Source organism: Triturus cristatus, chromosome 1_1, assembly GCF_964204655.1.
Source record: "Triturus cristatus chromosome 1_1, aTriCri1.1, whole genome shotgun sequence".
Lineage (NCBI taxonomy): Eukaryota > Metazoa > Chordata > Amphibia > Caudata > Salamandridae > Triturus > Triturus cristatus.
Window position 1 is genome coordinate 547,509,058 of NC_140579.1, and position 17,698 is coordinate 547,526,755.

At 46.6% G+C, this 17,698-nt stretch overlaps 1 protein-coding gene across 1 annotated transcript in view; it reads right to left on the minus strand.

Moving 5' to 3' along the window:
- Window positions 1–17,698, minus strand: part of LOC146870586 (copine-8-like) — a 1,950,277-nt gene that overhangs the window by 301,197 nt on the left and 1,631,382 nt on the right. Inside the window, exons 15-16 of the mRNA XM_085643269.1 lie at window positions 17,072–17,129; window positions 10,823–10,896 (exon numbers count right to left, since the gene is read on the minus strand). Of these exons, the coding sequence (XP_085499395.1) occupies window positions 10,823–10,896; window positions 17,072–17,129 (132 nt within the window). The remainder of the gene's footprint in view (window positions 1–10,822; window positions 10,897–17,071; window positions 17,130–17,698) is intronic.

The window sequence follows — 17,698 nt, forward strand, 5'->3', positions numbered from 1 at the left end:
GGCAGCAATCTTATGGCTCTCCTTTGAAGGTAGAGGCAGAGATAGACTCCTCACTGTTAGAGAGGAGGATGTCAGAAACTACAGAGCCCTGAAGAGTGTCCTGGTTGATGGGTTAGGCTTAACCACTGAACAGTACAGGTTAATGTTCAGAGATACCCAGAAGGCACAGACTCAGGACTGGTCTGAATATGTGGAATGTGCCACTAAGGCTTTGGAGGGGTGGTTGCTGGGAAGTAAGGTGTCTGATTATACAGGATTGTACAATTTGATGATGAGAGAGCAGATTTTAAGTAATTGTCAAAACCAGCTTCTCCATCAACACCTGGTAGACTCAGATTTGTCCTCTCCCCAAGAATTGGGAAAGAGGGCAGATAAATGGGTCAGGACCAGGATCAGGCCTAAAAACCAGGGTGGTGACCAAAAGAAAGATACCACCAAGCCTCAATAGAAGGGTGGGGATAAAGCAAAAGAGAAATCTTCCTCAGGGCCCCAAAACTCCACACAGGGTGGTGGGTTCCAAGCTCCCTCCTCTACCACAAGTAAAAAGCCTTACTGCCATGAATGTAAAATTCCTGGGCATTGGAAAACTGACAGCAGTTGCCCAAAGGCTAAAAACAAAACTGTTCCTCCAATTACTCCTGTCACACCACCTATTACTGTCAGCAGTAATCCCCCAGGTGGTGGGAGTGCCCCCAGAAATTTGGGTGGATTTACTTGGGGAACACAGGGGGACCCTGGCTTAGCCAATTCCCCTACAGCAACTACTCTTGTCTGTGATGGTGGCATGGGGTTTGCCAACTTCACTGCCTGTCCCAACACTTTGGGTAGGTACAGACAGGAGCCCTACATCAATGGTACAGAAGCTGAGGCCTACAGAGACACTGGAGCTAGCATCACTATGGTGGCCCATTGGCTAGTTCCCTCTGAGCAGCTTTTGCCTGGTTTCTCCTACCAGGTGACTAACATTGATGGCAAACAGACCAGTCATCCCATGGCAGAGGTATGTCTCAGCTGGGGAGGGGTCACTGGCCCTAAAAGGGTGGCAGTGTCCCCAACCTTGCCTGTAGACTGCTTACTAGGGAATGACTTAGAACTCTCAGCTTGGGCTGGAGTTGAACAAGACACCCATTCTAAAATGGTAGGCCTTTCACAAAAGGGTAGTGGGGTTGTGCCATTCACAACCCCTGTCCAAATAGATTTCCTCCCTGGAAAGGTTGGAAGGGCAGTGGTAGCCACAGCCCAGGCACAGACAGACTTCCCTGTAGAGACTGGCAGAGCTGTGACAGTCACAGCTCAAACACAAACTGAGTGCCCCCCTGAAAAGGTTGGCAAGGCTGTAATGGTCTCGGCCTATACTCAGACTGACATAGGTGTAGTGAAGCCTGAAACTATGGATCACTCCACACAAACAGAGAGTAGTGGGGAGGAAGAAAAGTCTCCCTCTCCCCAGGCATTAGGAAAAGGTCAGCCTCCTCAGGGATCTGACCTCACCCCTTGTGAAGGAACTGCCCCAGAGGTAGCCAGGCCTGGCCTGGCAGAGCCTCTGATGTCAGTGGCCCCTTCCAAGGTGGGACCCAGTCTGGTGCAGGTAGCCTGCCTCTCTCTACCCTGCCTCAGTCAGCCCAGGGCTGCAGAGGTCAGGGAGGCCAGTGGACCCCAAGAGGGCCCCTGTCCACAAGAACCCCCCATCAAAAGAATGAGGATTGCCTGGCTAGTAGCCCTAGCCAGGTGATGGGTAAAATCATTCCTGAGGGATCTCCTTTACAGGTAGTTAGGGACCTCCCCCGGAGGGATTCTGTTGGGCACAGGCAAACATGGGACCTTAGGGCCCCAAACCTGACCTGTCCCTCCAGTAAGCCCACAAAAGGGACCCAGACTCCAGCTTTAGGTAGCCAGAGGCTGACCCTGAGAGCACAGTGCAACTCAGCAAAGGAAAGAAAGGCATCCATGGTGGGGGATGATTGGAGGAAGCTGAGGCCTCACTTTGAGGACACTCACTTCAGTACTCCATCTCAACACCAGCCTTTTACTTTGCAAAGACACACCAAAGGTAGAGATTCCCTATGGTGGAGACCCTATGATACCCTTAGGGTGAGGGATTGCTTAGTGGACCATGAGACAGGGGGTAACCATGCCAGTGCTGGTTCTTCCTTATATGGCCACTTGGGCAATATAGGCTTACCTGGACAAGGACAGCCTTCAGGATCTCAGCCCATCTGCTCTCTCTTTAAAATGGACTCCATGTACCCTAGGTGCATAACCAATTGGAAGTGGATCACCCTGTGAGCCCCGGTTCAAGAGCTGTCCCACGCAGGCTCTCGCTGTCGGCGGTGTCGGCGACTCGAAAGAAGCAAACAAGCCTTGGCAAAGGCAGGAGTCGTGGAAAGAGAGGAAAGCTGATTGTTCTGACCAGCAAGATCAGAGGGGCTGCTCTTTTGGAGAGCAGCTAGGGCCAGTCTGGAGCAACCAGACCAGCGTCGTTGATTTCAAAATAGGTCGTCAAAATGGCCACTAGCCAACGGGCCAGGGACCGGGCAGGCGCGTCGAGATGCAAAGTGCAGAGGGGCCCCACGCAGATCGTGGAGATGCTGGAGGGCTCACCTTTGGTGCAGATGCTGCTCGGTGGTTGGGCTTCTCAGGACCCAAAGCACAACTTGGAGGGAGCCTCTGTCGTTGCGCTTGCAGCTTATATCACTATTTTAGTATATGGTTTGAGTGGCCACCAGGGCCCATCCATATAAAGTGCAACTTCTGTATATTATAACATTGTCTTGTTTAACGATTTGTGCTCCTGTGCTCATAAAGAGTCTAGGGGATACTTTGAGAAATAAATACATATATATTTTGAATATATATCTGTGTGGTGTCCTTTCATTGGTATAAAGGGGGGTTGCAATTGGTAAAACAGCCTGCTTAACACGCTTTAACGAGTTTAGCCTCAAAGACTGCTTAGCCTACGCTACCACTAGGGCAGCTAGTCCGAAAAGGTTGACTTACAACCACACCATAAGGGTTGCTTGGCATGGTACAAGGTGGTCACTTTAATTAGTGAACATCATATACCAGGCCAACTTCTCACACCCGCTATATAGTATATGGCTGCTTCATTGACAAACCAAGTGAATTTACTCCTTAGGTTTTGAACACATTTTACATTATTATGCAAACCACAAATCTGCCAATCTGCTGTATATATTTTAGTGCAAAATGCATTCTAACTGTTCCCATTTTTGAAATTCGTGTGATAGGATTTTTACCCATGTGACCCTCAATTATGTCAAGTGGCATAACGGTGTAATTTTGCAGAATTTCACATAAAAATCATAATGAGAAATCACCAATGAATGCCAATTATATTGGCATAATCAAAATCTAGCCCAGGCCTTTAAGAAAGTAGACAAGTTACATAACTCTTACATGCTGTGGCCATGTTTTTATTTTTTAGATCGTAAAAAGTCCTCACCCAAGTCATGAAACAACAGTTACAGCATTAATTGTACAATGCAACCAAAATCAGCAATAACCGTCTTGACCTCTGAAGAAGTTCACATCCAAGAACCAACAGGACCAATGCCACTAGCAGGCATCAATCAGAAATGTACATAGTCTGATCAATTCACTTCAGAGTGGCAGGGAGCAAGCCACATAAATTGACATTATATACCTGCCATAGTGTACACTGGCTGAGCATTGCCAAGGAGTGGAAAAGAGAAATGTTATGTTATCGGAATTTATAACACACAGAAATCACCCCGGCAGGAGTATCTTAGCACAGCCATGAAGCATAGGTAAAAAGCTGCAACTAAATTAATCAATGGGAATAGGTACTAGGAAATCAGCTGATAGGAATGGGCTGCATAAAACCGATTTTAAAATACACTCTGAGATTACAATCATGAGTGACCAAGACGCAACCTTTAAATAATCAGTCATAATGTATGCCATGAACCTATCCTTGACCACATGCTGCATTGCATTCCAGAGCAAGGACATCAAAATACGGGGTTAAATATAATGTTATCCTCAGTTTAAAACAATAGAAATGGCATTGAACTTGGAGTTGTGGATAGGGTAACCACCTCACTCAAGGTCATTATAAAAACTGTTTTCGGTTTTGAACTTTTCACCAATAAATTGTTTTCAGGTGGGTTAGTATAATTAGTTCAATAGAATCAAACCAAGAATGTAATACACAGAAAATTTAAGGCTATCACATGAAAGTCAGTGACTGAAAACAGGGTCTGTGATACCCCGCTGCGACATTGTAACCCTAGTTTCACATGATTAGAGCACAGAGTGTATCAAACTTATACTACTATGCATTGCATTCATTGTTCCTAGGTGATGCAATATATGTGGCCTTTTACCAGCTGCAGTTTACAAACTTTTCTCTTCCTTCCTTGTATTGGCGTGCTGCTGTAGTAAATCTGCCTGTACACAAAATGGGAGGGGAAAACAGCACCTTCTCCACCCGAGGCTCTTTCACCGGTTGTCATTTCTTTACAGACTGACGTTTTAAGGTACCATAGACACCTAAAAACAAAAGTCATCAAATGCCTCAGCAAAGAAATGTAAATGAAGATTGCCTGGAAGTGCGGCCTTCTTTATTTGGCACATTTCCAGGCTGTCTTCATTTGCAAACAGACCTTGTAATCATATAGGAACTGTGATCCGGAGTGCCACTGGGGCGGGGTCATTGAGTGTGATGCTTGGTCAAATAGGTGGCTAAAAGAACAAAATATTCTGCAAGTACTTTGCATTTTTTTTCTTCACATAATTGCATATAAAATAAGGTGCAGACAGTGAAATGGAAAATAAATACAAGTTAAAAATCCCCTGATTCTTTGCAAATCACTTAGGGCCTGATTACGATGATGGAAGGATGAGTCCGGCCGTCGTGTTTTCGGCGGTCTGAAGCTGCCTACTTAGCAGTCTGACCGCCCAATTACGATCTGTGCAGTGACACCACCTCAAGACTGCTGCCACCACTGATACTTCTGCTGCAGTGGCGGTGGCAAGAGAGGCAGAGACGGCCCATGGAGTTGTTCCCTCCAAGCTTCCCACCAGGCTAAACATGACCTGCCTTTCCGACGACGTTTTCCTGGCAGGGAAACCACCACGCGCAAGTTGGTGGAAAGGCTGTAAATGAGACCAAATATGGTGCCAAGGGTGATTGGGCCATTGCGTACTGTTACTGTTATACATGTAAAGCATTGTAATGCCTTCGGGTTGGATTTGCGCTATATCACACTGCAAAATATATATATTGTTTTAATTATGCCCGACTGACTGCATTCACGTTGTAGGGCATGCATGTCTATTCTGTGAACCAACACAGCAGCGAAACATACCATCGTCATGTCATTGCTGTTGTGAAACTGCCAGCCCCGTGGAACACTCCTAATATGACGGGCATCGAAGCTAGCTGCTTGGCGGAGTACTTGGTCCCGCCGTCACAGCATTCTGGTGGTCTTGCCACCAAACTCGTAATTGGGCCCTTAATCTCCTGTCTAGTAAATAAATGTGACCTTGTGTAATGTAACGGATGCTCATGTAAAGCACTCCAATACCTTGAGGTCAAGTTTGCGCTATATAAAACTATTTAAAAAAAAGAGGTGAGTAATGTGAAATCTTGGTTAGTTAAGGTGATCACTGCAGATGCCTGTGTGTGTGAGACCAGAAAGGCACAGAACTGAATCCTAGATGGTGCAGTGTAAAATAGTGACTTGTGTATTTTCAGTGCTAGGAAGTCCCAGCCTGTGACAAAGTGCACTGTGAATACATAAGTCATTATTTAGAAATAGTATTACACACAGAATAAGAGAGGCTGCCACAATATTTTTCTTTGTTTTGCAATTTTATACTCAATTCAAAGGTATTAGATCGCTTTACATGATCACTGGTTACATGACAAAAGGTCACAATCATTTATTTAGGCACAGGGACATTAAGTGATTGGCCCAGAATCACAAGACGTTGAGCAGATGACGGGACTCAAACCTGGTTCCCCAATTCCAAAGTTTGAAGCTCCAGCTCTAAAGCCACATCCAGAAGTAGTATTTGAGATAAAACAAGTGCTTTCAAAATATATATTTTAGCAATAAGTAATCAGACTGTACCTGGTGCAAACATTTTAGTGTCTCTATTATTCCGGAACTCAGCTGATAACACCCTTACAGAAGCTTTTAAAAAGAATAAATCTTGGTAACTATTAAGCTTTAATGGATTCCATCAATTAAAGACTGCTGAGAAGGCATTTTTCCTTTATTTGCTGTTTGTACTTCACCACCCCCTTTCCTTTCAGGCAAAGGCACCTGAAGGGACAGCTGTTTTTGTAAAAAGTGAGTCCAGGGGGTGGCAGGGAAGAGGCAAACAGTGTTGCATTCAGTTGCAGAGCCCTAAATCTCTGCAAGCATGGAGCCTCAGAGCAATGGCAGGAGAGAAACAGGAATGGAGCATGATCCATGGTTTAGTGTCAAAGATATGGCCCAGATGAGGTGGCACTATGGTGGCTCATTTTTAGGTCTCGCCTGAGACAGCGCTTTAGCGCTGCTCTGGCGAGACTTATAGTAAGCACTTTTGGAAGTGCAAACGAGTGCTTTCAGGCCGCCAACTACTGTGCATGTGTGCCGGGCGCGCGCACCATTTGGCAGCCTGAAAGCACTCGTAGTCTTTCACTTTCGCGTCCGCTCGGCCGCTTTGATGTTTTATCGCGATTGCGATCACTTTCAGTTTCGCGCCGCTTGTTCTTGTTCTGACTTTGTCTATCTCTTCCTGTATTTTTCCTTCTCTTGCTGTCTATCTCACTCGCTGTCTCTCACCATCGCTCCATGTCCCTCTTTGACTTTGTGTTTTCCTATATTTTTCCTTCTCTTGCTGTCTCTCACACGCTTTAATTTTGGTTCACACTTGGAATTCACAGCACCATATCGCCACAAAGTGGTTGGATGTGAAGCTAAACAAAAACCCTTTATAATTTGATTTAATAATGTTTGAAGTACAAAACGAACACACAACTATGGACTCCTAAATATATTACACACTCTGAGAACACATTATACTGTATTTGTTTTTTATTTTTATATTAAGTCTTTAATTCATGCATTAACGTAGTGCATTGTCAAATTGCACTGCTTGATTTATTATTTGTGGTTTATATAAAATGACAATCTCATGTCCTTTGGCATTTTAGCGTATTCAGTAGTGCGGGAACATCTTTCCAAATAGTACAGAGGTTTCCAACAGAACGGACACTGATTTAATGACTAGAGACTGCTGCTCCCTTGTGGAAAATGTTAATACTTGTTTTCTGATAGATAACCTCTATGTAGGATCTAGGTTGTCACTAATAAGGAAGAGTCCGTTAATTGTAAACATTCAAACGTTTATTTCCAGCGCGACGTGTTGACAGCGGTAAGTCCAAGACAGTAATAACAACAGCTGTCATTACCACCATATATATATATCTTACCCCCCAATACAAATGAAGCTCCACGTGCCCCACCGTTAACACCAACCTCCAATGCATTATGTGGCGGATGACGACATTCTATGAAAATGGACACGAGCCTGAAGCAAGGTTTAAGCTCAAGACTACATCAAACACGAGCACGACAACAGCATGCCGTGCTTGTGTGTACAACAATCTATATCCCACCGGGCAAAATGTATGATTATCTAGTAAGCTCAATCTTCATGTTTATCCGTGACATTAGTAATTCGGAGGATTCCCCTAAGGTAATAATTGTGGGTGACCTAAATGCAAAAATGTCCAACTCTGCATGTTCGTCGTTTGTAACTTTGGAAAAGGAAAATGCCTGTGCGATCCCTGAGGTAGTGTTTCCCAGAGGCGCCTGCTTCACGAGGGCGTAAGGGGGCGTTGATAGGGAAGGAGAAGAAGGAAATTCCAGCAGCTTAGCAAACAAGCCTTTGCAATGCAATAGGTGTTGCATTTATGCAAGTTTAAGCTATTGGCATCGGAAATGGCAATGCCTTTTATTTATGTTTTAAAAAGCAAATCATAATAAAAGGCATTGTCATTTACAGTGCCAATAGCTCAAACTTACGTAAGTGCGAGACCTATTGCATTGCAAATGCTTGTTTCATTTACAAATGAACAGAGACAACTTCTTCATAGAGATGCCCCCAAGGAAGGGGGCGATAAGTAGGGTCTTTTTTGAAGGGTCATCACTATCATTAGTGCAACGGGTACTGGAGCTAAGGGTGTAGTGACCACTATACCCCAATTATGTCTGTCTTACTTTGAAAATGCAGAGTCAAAACCCATTGTTCTTGCTAGTATAAGTGCCCAGGTCACCCTTGCTGTATTTTATTTTAGCACAAAGGGGCAGAAAGTATCATTGGTGCTGCAGGTACAGTAGCACCTGTGCCCTATGGTATGAGGAGCCAACTTAACCCCGATCATGGGAGTTTTACTTTCCTTCTTTGCTTGCAGTAGGGCCCAATGCACACTTGCTATGCCAGTGTTGCTTTTGGCATTAGGGCGTGACTTAAGGGAGGAAAAACTGAAGTAGAGGAGACCCCTTAATTTAGCCTGACAGCGATGGTGGGCAAGGGGATATGGCAAGATGGGAGCCCTGTTTTTATCAAATGGCAGAACATCCAGCCCACTAGCAGAAGCTGTCATTAGTGAAGAAGGTGCAGCAGCATTGGGGCCCGGGGGTCTGAGGAGCACACTGCATCACAATCATGACTGTCTCACTTTTAAGAAGGGGGCACAGGGCTTATTTTCCTATCTAGCATAAGGGCACTTTTTCAGAAAAAAGGGTCACAACATGTGGGAACTCATTTTTTTTTTTCTTGAAAGGGACAGAGAGCCTGTTGACAGATTAGAGTGAAGGTCAAGTAAGGTGAGGAAGGAATGAAAGAGAGAGAGGTGATAAACTGCTACTCAGGGCCTCAGTTATCATTAGTGCAGTAGTTGCATTGGGGCCCAGGCCCAATTATAATTATAATTTTGGCTCAATTATACATTTTATTGTGCATTTGCTGTTTTATATGTCTCCTTTCCCGTGCCACAGCCATATCAATGGCCACTTGCATTACCTCCACTGGCTCCCAGTCAACAAAAGAGTCACCTTCAAGCTCCTCACACACGCCTACAAAGCCATACACGACACGTGACCTGTGCACCTTAACCACTGCTTCACATTCCACGCACCCACCAGAGACCTCTACTCCGCCCAACTGGCCCTGACCACCGTCCCACATATCTGCAAGACCACGGCCAGAGAAAGATCTTTCTCCTACCTCGCAGCAAAGACATCCTGTCTCTCCACCTCAGGCAATCACAGTCACTGCCTCAATTCAGGAAGGACCTGGCTCTTCGACTAATCCACAGTGCCTTCGACGGATCAGCAGCTCCCTCCTCGCCCAAGCGCCTTGAGACCCCTATGGGTGAGTAGTCCCGCTCTACAAGATGATGGATTGATAATATTTAATGTGAGTTATGAGCTATAGAAAAAGTACCACTGAAATGATTTCTCAAGCCACGCCCCTGTGCTTAGCCCTGTCCCTCCCACTTCCCGAATTCTTGTCATAAAGTTTTGGAGGGGGGGGGGGGCTTCCTTTGTAACATCAAGCTTGGGGCGGGAGGTAAAGCCCTGTTTTAAAGGGAGCTTCCAGCATCCTACTTGACCGCATATAACCAGCCTGGAATGGTCATTGCAGATATGGTGTGTGCCAAGTGGAAGTGTCTTTTATGATGACTTTAAATGGAACAGTTCAATGAGATCAACAATGCAACCAGGAACACCTTCTGTCAAGAAGCAGAGGGCTTCTAATACAGAATGCCGATCTTCGTTACAAAATGAGTGGACGACTTATTGCAGGACATTTTGCTGCTACAACAATATTACGTTGGTTACTGTGGAAGGTTTAGACGTAGCATAAGAAGTAAAATAACTGAAAGTCCTATTTTATTAGGCGAGTAACATTGTCCAGTACATTGTCTCTCTTATACTCTATCCGAGCAACTATTTTTAAACTATGTCCTGCATCCCTTGGAATGCATGTGACATTACTTGGAAGGACAGTTTAAAAAGAGGCTGTGTTTAGTGCAAATCTGTCAAATTAACTTTTAGCACAATCACAGTTCACTTTCTTGGCAAATTTGAACAATACATGGCTGCTGGCTAGGTACAAAAACAGCTGTGCACACATAGAAAGGGACTGCGGGCATAAAAAGCATTGGCAAAGACAATAGGCCTTGCCTTTATAGTGCGAGCGCTAAGCTATTCATGCACTAGGCTGCAAGAAATGGTGTCAAAAATTGCCTTTTACAAGGGGAACGTAAGCACCCAAACAATAAAATGTGATTTTACAGAGGGCTTTGAAGATCCTTGCACCAGAGCAGTTCCTCGTGCATATTCATTATGGAATCCAGACTGGAATTTACTGTTTGGAGGTCAGACGAGTACACCTTAATGTTTCCCTCCCTGCCATCAGTTTATAATCCACTAAGCATTAGCCATGTTGTCACAGATCCCTGGGTCAAGTTGGCCAAGCTTGCCGAATAACTGAGTGAATTATACTGTCGAGTTTCAGCTACAAGAAGGTGTTGCACTCTCATAATGAAGCCTCCATGGGCAGCGCGTCTCCCCGGCGTGTCAGCAGCACAGGAAATAAAAGTAGAGCACGGCCGCCGGGAGGAAAACTAGAAACCACACTCACCTGGAAACAACGAGCTCCCGGACTCCTGGGATGCCTGACGGAATAACGACGCATGATATCACGTCCAGCTCGTGACTTGGCTATGGTGGGAGGTACGCACGAGCAGTCGCGAGCCTGCCCCATCACTCACCTGCACAATGTCGCGCTCTGCCAGCTTCCCTCGCGAGGAGATCCTGATGTCATCGCCGTCCAGCTCCACCATGGCTGAAGGAAACACAAGAGAATCAGCGCAAGTTCCAACCACCTTATGATGTTATTTTTCTGAAAGCCCTAGCAATAGTGCACTTCTAAAACGAAGAAGTCATGTTTTAATAATTGAATAGGTAAGGAAGTATTTTCATAATGATTTTATAGGGTGTTTTGGCAGTGCTGCAGCTGTTATGAAAAACATTTTTTCCTCGGGATTTCAACTACTACATCGCAATTGCCATTGACATTGTGATGAAAATACCTTAGGGCTCACCTGTTTTCTCTGTGCCAATCCAGCTTGAGCTGTGAGAGACTCTGCAACCCTGCACTAACCTATTCTAGATGTCAGAAACTCTGTGTACACATGCTAACCCAGTCCCATCTCTAGATGCGGCAGGCTCTGTGTCCCTGCTGTGAATCAAGCCTTCGATGTGACCGACTCTGCATGTATGTGCACCGCTTGAGAACACAGACCCTATCCATGTGCTGATCCAGCTCTACAGATGAGATGAAATGAAATGAAATGAAAATTAGATTTATTAAGCGCTACAGCTGCCCTGAGGCGTCCAGGCGCTGGGACAGATGGGACCCTCTTGAGGTTACTAGCTAAGCATTAAACAGCAAGGTTTTTAGTTGTTTACGGAAAGTGGTCAGGTTGGGGTTGTTTCTTAGCTGCAAAGGGAGTGAGTTCCAGAGTTTGGAGACGTTATACGAGAAGGAGCGTCCTCCTGCTCTAACTCTGCGAGTTCTGGGGATCTCAGCCAGGAATGCTGTAGAAGAGCGGAGGGATTTATTTGGCCTATAGGGAGAAATCAGGGGTCGGTTGATGTCTGGGCCCGTTTCCCAGAAAGTCTGGTGGGCAATGCAGAGCGATTTGAATCTTACTCTGTCCCTGATAGGTAGCCAGTGCAAGGTCCTCAAGCTGGTTCTCACTGAGGTCCTCTGGGGGATGCCCAACAGTGCTCTGGCAGCACAGTTTTGGGTGCGTTGGAGCTTCTGTAGGGTGTAGTCCGGGGCCCCTAGGTATAAGGCGTTATTAAAATCCAAGCGGGATTGGATAAGGCCTTGTATAATTATCTGTTTGGCCTCGAAGCAGAGGAGGGGAAGGACTTTCTTGATCACTCTGAGGAGGCCAAAACAGGTGGCTGAGATCTTAGTGGCCTGTGTGTTAAAGCTCAGAGACTTGTCGAGCCAGACCCCTAAGCTTTTGATGTTATCTCTAGAGGGTGGAGCCACTCCCATGCTTGACGGCCAGCTCGGCTCTATGGAGACGGGGGAGGCTGTGCCCAGGATCATCAGCTCAGTTTTGTCATCATTCAATTTTAGACAGGAGCTCATCATCCACTTCTTTACGTCCTCCAGACAGGCCGCTAGGTCTGGTGGTGCCTGGAGGCCGCTCTTTTCTGCCAGGGAGACCACCAGCTGGGTGTCGTCCGCATAGGAAATGATCTTTACACCATGCGGACGGACCACCTCAGCCAGTGGCCTCATGTAAGCGTTGAAGAGCGTAGGGCTTAAGGAGGAGCCCTGGGGGACTCCACATCCCAAGGGACGAGTGGATGAGCGTGATGTGCCATCGAAGACCTGAAAGGTTCTGTTGGACAAAAAAGAATTGAACCATGTCAGGGCATCTCCGGTCACTCCTAGGTTGGCAAGACGAGTTAGCAAGATTTTGTGATGCACCGTGTCAAATGCGGCACTTAGATCGAGGAGGATCACTGCCACTGATCCTCCCCGATCCAGGAGCCGTCTTGCTTCCTCAGTCACAGCCAGTAACGCCGTCTCAGTTCCGTGTTTGGTACGGAAGCCTGTTTGGGAGGAGTCGAGGAGATGGTTTTCTTCAAAAAACATTGTCAGGGTGGTATTGACATGTTTCTCCAGGATTTTCGATGCCCAGGGGAGTAACGAGATCGGACGATAGTTGCTGGGATTAGCTGGGTCTAAAGTAGGTTTTTTCAGCAGGGCCCGCACCATAGCATGCTTCCATGTTGGAGGGACTATCCCACTGATTATGGAGGAGTTCATGAGCTCCAGGAGCGTGGGGAGAATGGCAATATTGGCAAGATTCAGTGGGCCTGGGGGGGCGGGGTCGCACGGGGAGCCAGATTTTATTTTTTGTGCCAATGTCTGTGCGGTTTCCAAAGTAATCAAGGGGAAAGAGTCTAGGCACTTGGATGAATTAGAAGTCAGGTGCAGGTTCTGGCCAGGGGAGTCGGAGGGGGGATTGGGAAAGGAAAGGTAGATTTTATTAATTTTTTGGAAGAAGAATTCCGCCAGATCATTGCATTTGGTTGGAGAGTTATTGTTATCTGTGGCTGGGGACGGTGGTTTGATCATGGAGTTAACTATGCGGTAGATTTCTTTGGATTTAGATTTTGCCGTAGTTATTTTAAGGTTATAGAAGGCAGCTTGCGAAGATTTAATAGCCAGTTTATAGTTCCTGATCATTTCCCTGTATGTGGCTTTTACTTCAGGGTCGTATGAGGTGCGCCACTTTCTCTCCTGTTTTTTGCAGAGACGTTTGAGGTTCCTGAGCTCTTCTGTGTACCATGGAGCTGTTTTACTATGTCTCTTGGATTTGGGTGCGTATTCTGGGAGGACCTGGTCCAGCGAGGTGGTTATCCATTCTTCGTATTTCTTGTTATTAGCAATTGGGTCTTGGGAAAGGGAGGGTTTCATGGTACCTAGAACTTGTAACCAGTTGTCAGTGGAGAGTTTGGACCAGTTACGGGTTTTCCTAATAGTAAATGAAGAGGAGGGTGGTTTGCTTGTGGTCCAGTTGAAGGCTATTAGGAAGTGGTCTGACCAGGGGAGTCTGGTTATGTTTCCCACTTCAAGTTGGTCACAGTTGCTGAAAATAGGATCCAGCAGATGTCCTTTTTCATGTGTGGCAGATGGTACTCGTTGCTCGAGTTGATATGCGGCCAGGCTTGACTTAGTCTCTTGTGCCGGCAAGTCTAGTGCGTTGTCAAAATGAATATTAAAATCTCCAAGTAGGGAGAAGTTGGACGGGGAGACAACCGACTGAGAGGTCACAGAGAGCAAGGAAGTGTTAAATTGTCCTATAGGGCCGGGAGGGCGGTAGATGAGAATGCCGGTGAAGCAGGCATTGGGAGAGAATTCGATGGCAAAAGAGAGGTTTTCGCAGTCCTCAATATCGTCCGATAAGTGACGACAGATGGAGCCTTCTTTGTATATAATTGCGAGGCCGCCACCTCTGCCCTTAGGCCGGTCTGCGCGTGCTATCTGGTACCCTGGGATGATAGCTTGTGCCAGGTCTGGCTGAGAGTCTTGGTTCAGCCAAGTCTCAGTCAGAAACAGAGCATCTGGGGAGTATTCCTCTAGTAGTAGGGAGATCTCTAGGCAATGTTTTACGAGGGACCTACAGTTCAAAAGAAACATGGAGTAGGTCATTAGCTCGCCTGATGGTTTAGTGGTTGGAGTGCATAAGTGTAGATTGCAATACTTACAGCGTCGAGGAATCTCCAAAGGGTGTAATGGGATGGCGCATTTAGGAGAGATAGGTGGCCGTAGCTGGCATAAGAGGTCTCGGCTGTATACCAGTCTGTCGCCTCTGGGGAAACCAGAGGACGTGGCCTCTGGGCCCGGCCGGGCGCGGACGAGCGCAGACGAGCTTGCCTTAAGCGCGCCTTCGGCGCGCAATCGGCGCGCCCGCTGCGCTCGTCCGCTGCGCGTCCTATGGTTGCACATATCTATAGAGGAGAGGAGGAGTTAAAGGGGGCGTGGCCTGTGGGGTGGGCGTCCCTCCCTCCGCGGCAGCTATCAATCAGCTGTGCGAGGTGCTGGGTCAACGCGAGTGAGGTGTTTTTTTAAAACCAAACACAACACAACACAGGTGAGTACAAGTATACGATTATTTTTTAAAATGTGGAGCGTCTCCCGGCTAATTCGCCTCAGGAGGATTGTATCTGTCTGAGCGCCGCTTTCAGTCAGCGCGCGCTTTTGTAGAGGTTAAAGGGGGCGTGGCCTGTGGGGTGGGCGTCCCTCCCTCCGCGGCAGCTATCAATCAGCTGTGCGAGGTGCTGGGTCAACGCGAGTGAGGTGCTTTTTTAAAACCAAACACAACACAACACAGGTGAGTACAAGTATACGATTATTTTTTAAAATGTGGAGCGTCTCCCGGCTAATTCGCCTCAGGAGGATTGTATCTGTCTGAGCGCCGCTTTCAGTCAGCGCGCGCTTTTGTAGAGGTTAAAGGGGGCGTGGCCTGTGGGGTGGGCGTCCCTCCCTCCGCGGCAGCTATCAATCAGCTGTGCGAGGTGCTGGGTCAACGCGAGTGAGGTGCTTTTTTAAAACCAAACACAACACAACACAGGTGAGTACAAGTATACGATTATTTTTTTTAAAATGTGGAGCGTCTCCCGGCTAATTCGCCTCAGGAGGATTGTATCTGTCTGAGCGCCGCTTTCAGTCAGCGCGCGCTTTTGTAGAGGTTAAAGGGGGCGTGGCCTGTGGGGTGGGCGTCCCTCCCTCCGCGGCAGCTATCAATCAGCTGTGCGAGGTGCTGGGTCAACGCGAGTGAGGTGCTTTTTTAAAACCAAACACAACACAACACAGGTGAGTACAAGTATACGATTATTTTTTTTAAAATGTGGAGCGTCTCCCGGCTAATTCGCCTCAGGAGGATTGTATCTGTCTGAGCGCCGCTTTCAGTCAGCGCGCGCTTTTGTAGAGGTTAAAGGGGGCGTGGCCTGTGGGGTGGGCGTCCCTCCCTCCGCGGCAGCTATCAATCAGCTGTGCGAGGTGCTGGGTCAACGCGAGTGAGGTGCTTTTTTAAAACCAAACACAACACAACACAGGTGAGTACAAGTATACGATTATTTTTTAAAATGTGGAGCAGGTGAGTACAAGTATACGATTATTTTTTAAAATGTGGAGCGTCTCCCGGCTAATTCGCCTCAGGAGGATTGTATCTGTCTGAGATGCTCCATGTTCATGTGATAATCCAACAATAGAGATGAAAGCTCTGTATCTCTATGATAATTGAGCTTATAGGTAATGGACTCTATCTTTTTTCCAGTTGTGGCCATAAATGAAAACCCCCCTCTTTTATTTAAATAACTGGCTTCCTGGGGACCCCATCTCAGCCTTTGCAAAAAGTACAAAATCTTGGGTGGTATTTCACCCCACCGAACTTGCAGTTCTCCTGTCCTGGGTAGAGGTGAAGGAACAACTAATAGACAACCTTGACATAGCGTCTATCCATCACTAGGCCACCGTTCTGCGCTATCTGGGATGTGGCAATTACCCTTGTGTTTTTCCTTCCTAGGACAGTCATGAGTGGCACGGCAGCCCTAGGAAGAAACATTTTCAAATGTCCTTAATTAGTCTGGGACATTTCTCTTTTGCTTTACAGCTCAAAAGCTCAACTTTGAGAATGCTTCAACATGCTTCAACATGGTGGCCCGTGAAGCGGTGCCACAGTAACGAAAGTGCATCAGTCACACAGGAGAATGCACTTTTATTTCAGAGATCCCAACTAGGAAGATGCAGATCTCTGAATATGGCGGATGTTCCGCTGCAAGACCAGCAGCGGGCAGAGCATCTGCTGACCTGTATTCCCCACCATACTTTTGCGTACTTATCAGCTGACCAGAAACCTAAAGTCAGCATCCGTAAACCCACGACCCGATGAACTGAATAAATTCAAGCATCCTAATGTGAAATCTCTCAATGCTCAAGAACCCACCCTCTAGAATGCTATAGCTTCTCGCCAAAGACTTGAACTTCCTGAGGCTCCTCAGTGGTCTGACCCACCACTTGACTGTCCAAGGCTCACAGGTCCCATAATGCCTGAAACCCGAATCACAAACAAACCCATATGAGCTGCCTCTCCTGCTCTTCTCTCCTTGAGTGCTTTGCATCATCACTTGATGTTATGAGTTCTTTATGAGAACTACCATCAATAAGTAAATAAACCACTTCTAAATGCGACAGCCACTTCTAATTAAATCCTAAAGGTTGAAGAATCTTCTTCTGGGCTGCAGGGTTGACAGAGTAGATCACGAATGTGACAGGTGGAGGGCAGACCCCAAAAATGCTATGGGGCTCTGCTCCAAGCAGGGGAGGCTGCAATGACACTCTATGCTGGACTTGATACATCAATGGAAAATTGCATTTTATTTGCGGATCCAAGCTTTACTTTTGTAACTTTGAGCAAAGTTCTTACCATCAAATTCAGCCTGTCCCACTCCAACAATGATGATGGACATTGGAAGCTTGGCAGCCTAATATGGAAAAGAGAGAAAAAGTGTCAGAGAGGAAAGAATAAAGGGGGAGAGTTCGAAACAAAGATAACCAGAGAGAGAGAGAAGGAGAAAGAGAGAGGGACTACAAGACAGGGTGAGACGGGCATACTATGAACCTGTTGGAGAGAAAGCAGAAGAGGCTAGAGAGGTTATGGGTGGGGAAAAGAATAAGATAAGAATAAGGAGTGATAAAAAACCATGGAGTGAAACTGGAGTCAAGTATGGAGAATGAAAAAGACAGAAGCGCATATGAGGAGCATTAGGGAGGTGGAGGTAGGAGGTGCAAAAGCGGATTCTTGAAAGAAAGCCACATGGAAGTAAAAGAGGAAGAATTGAGATTATGTCATAACAGAGTGGAGCTATTGGCATGGAAAGAGAAAGGGAAGGGTGCATAGAGGGCCGTGGAGGCAGTGCACTTGCAGCTCAACAAGGACAGACCATACACAAGCGAGCACGGCAAGAGAGCATGAGCAGGGGTGGTTTAAAAGAGATACAGAGATGATTAGGACCTACAGATCAGGTGAATAGAAAACAAGCATTTGCAATGC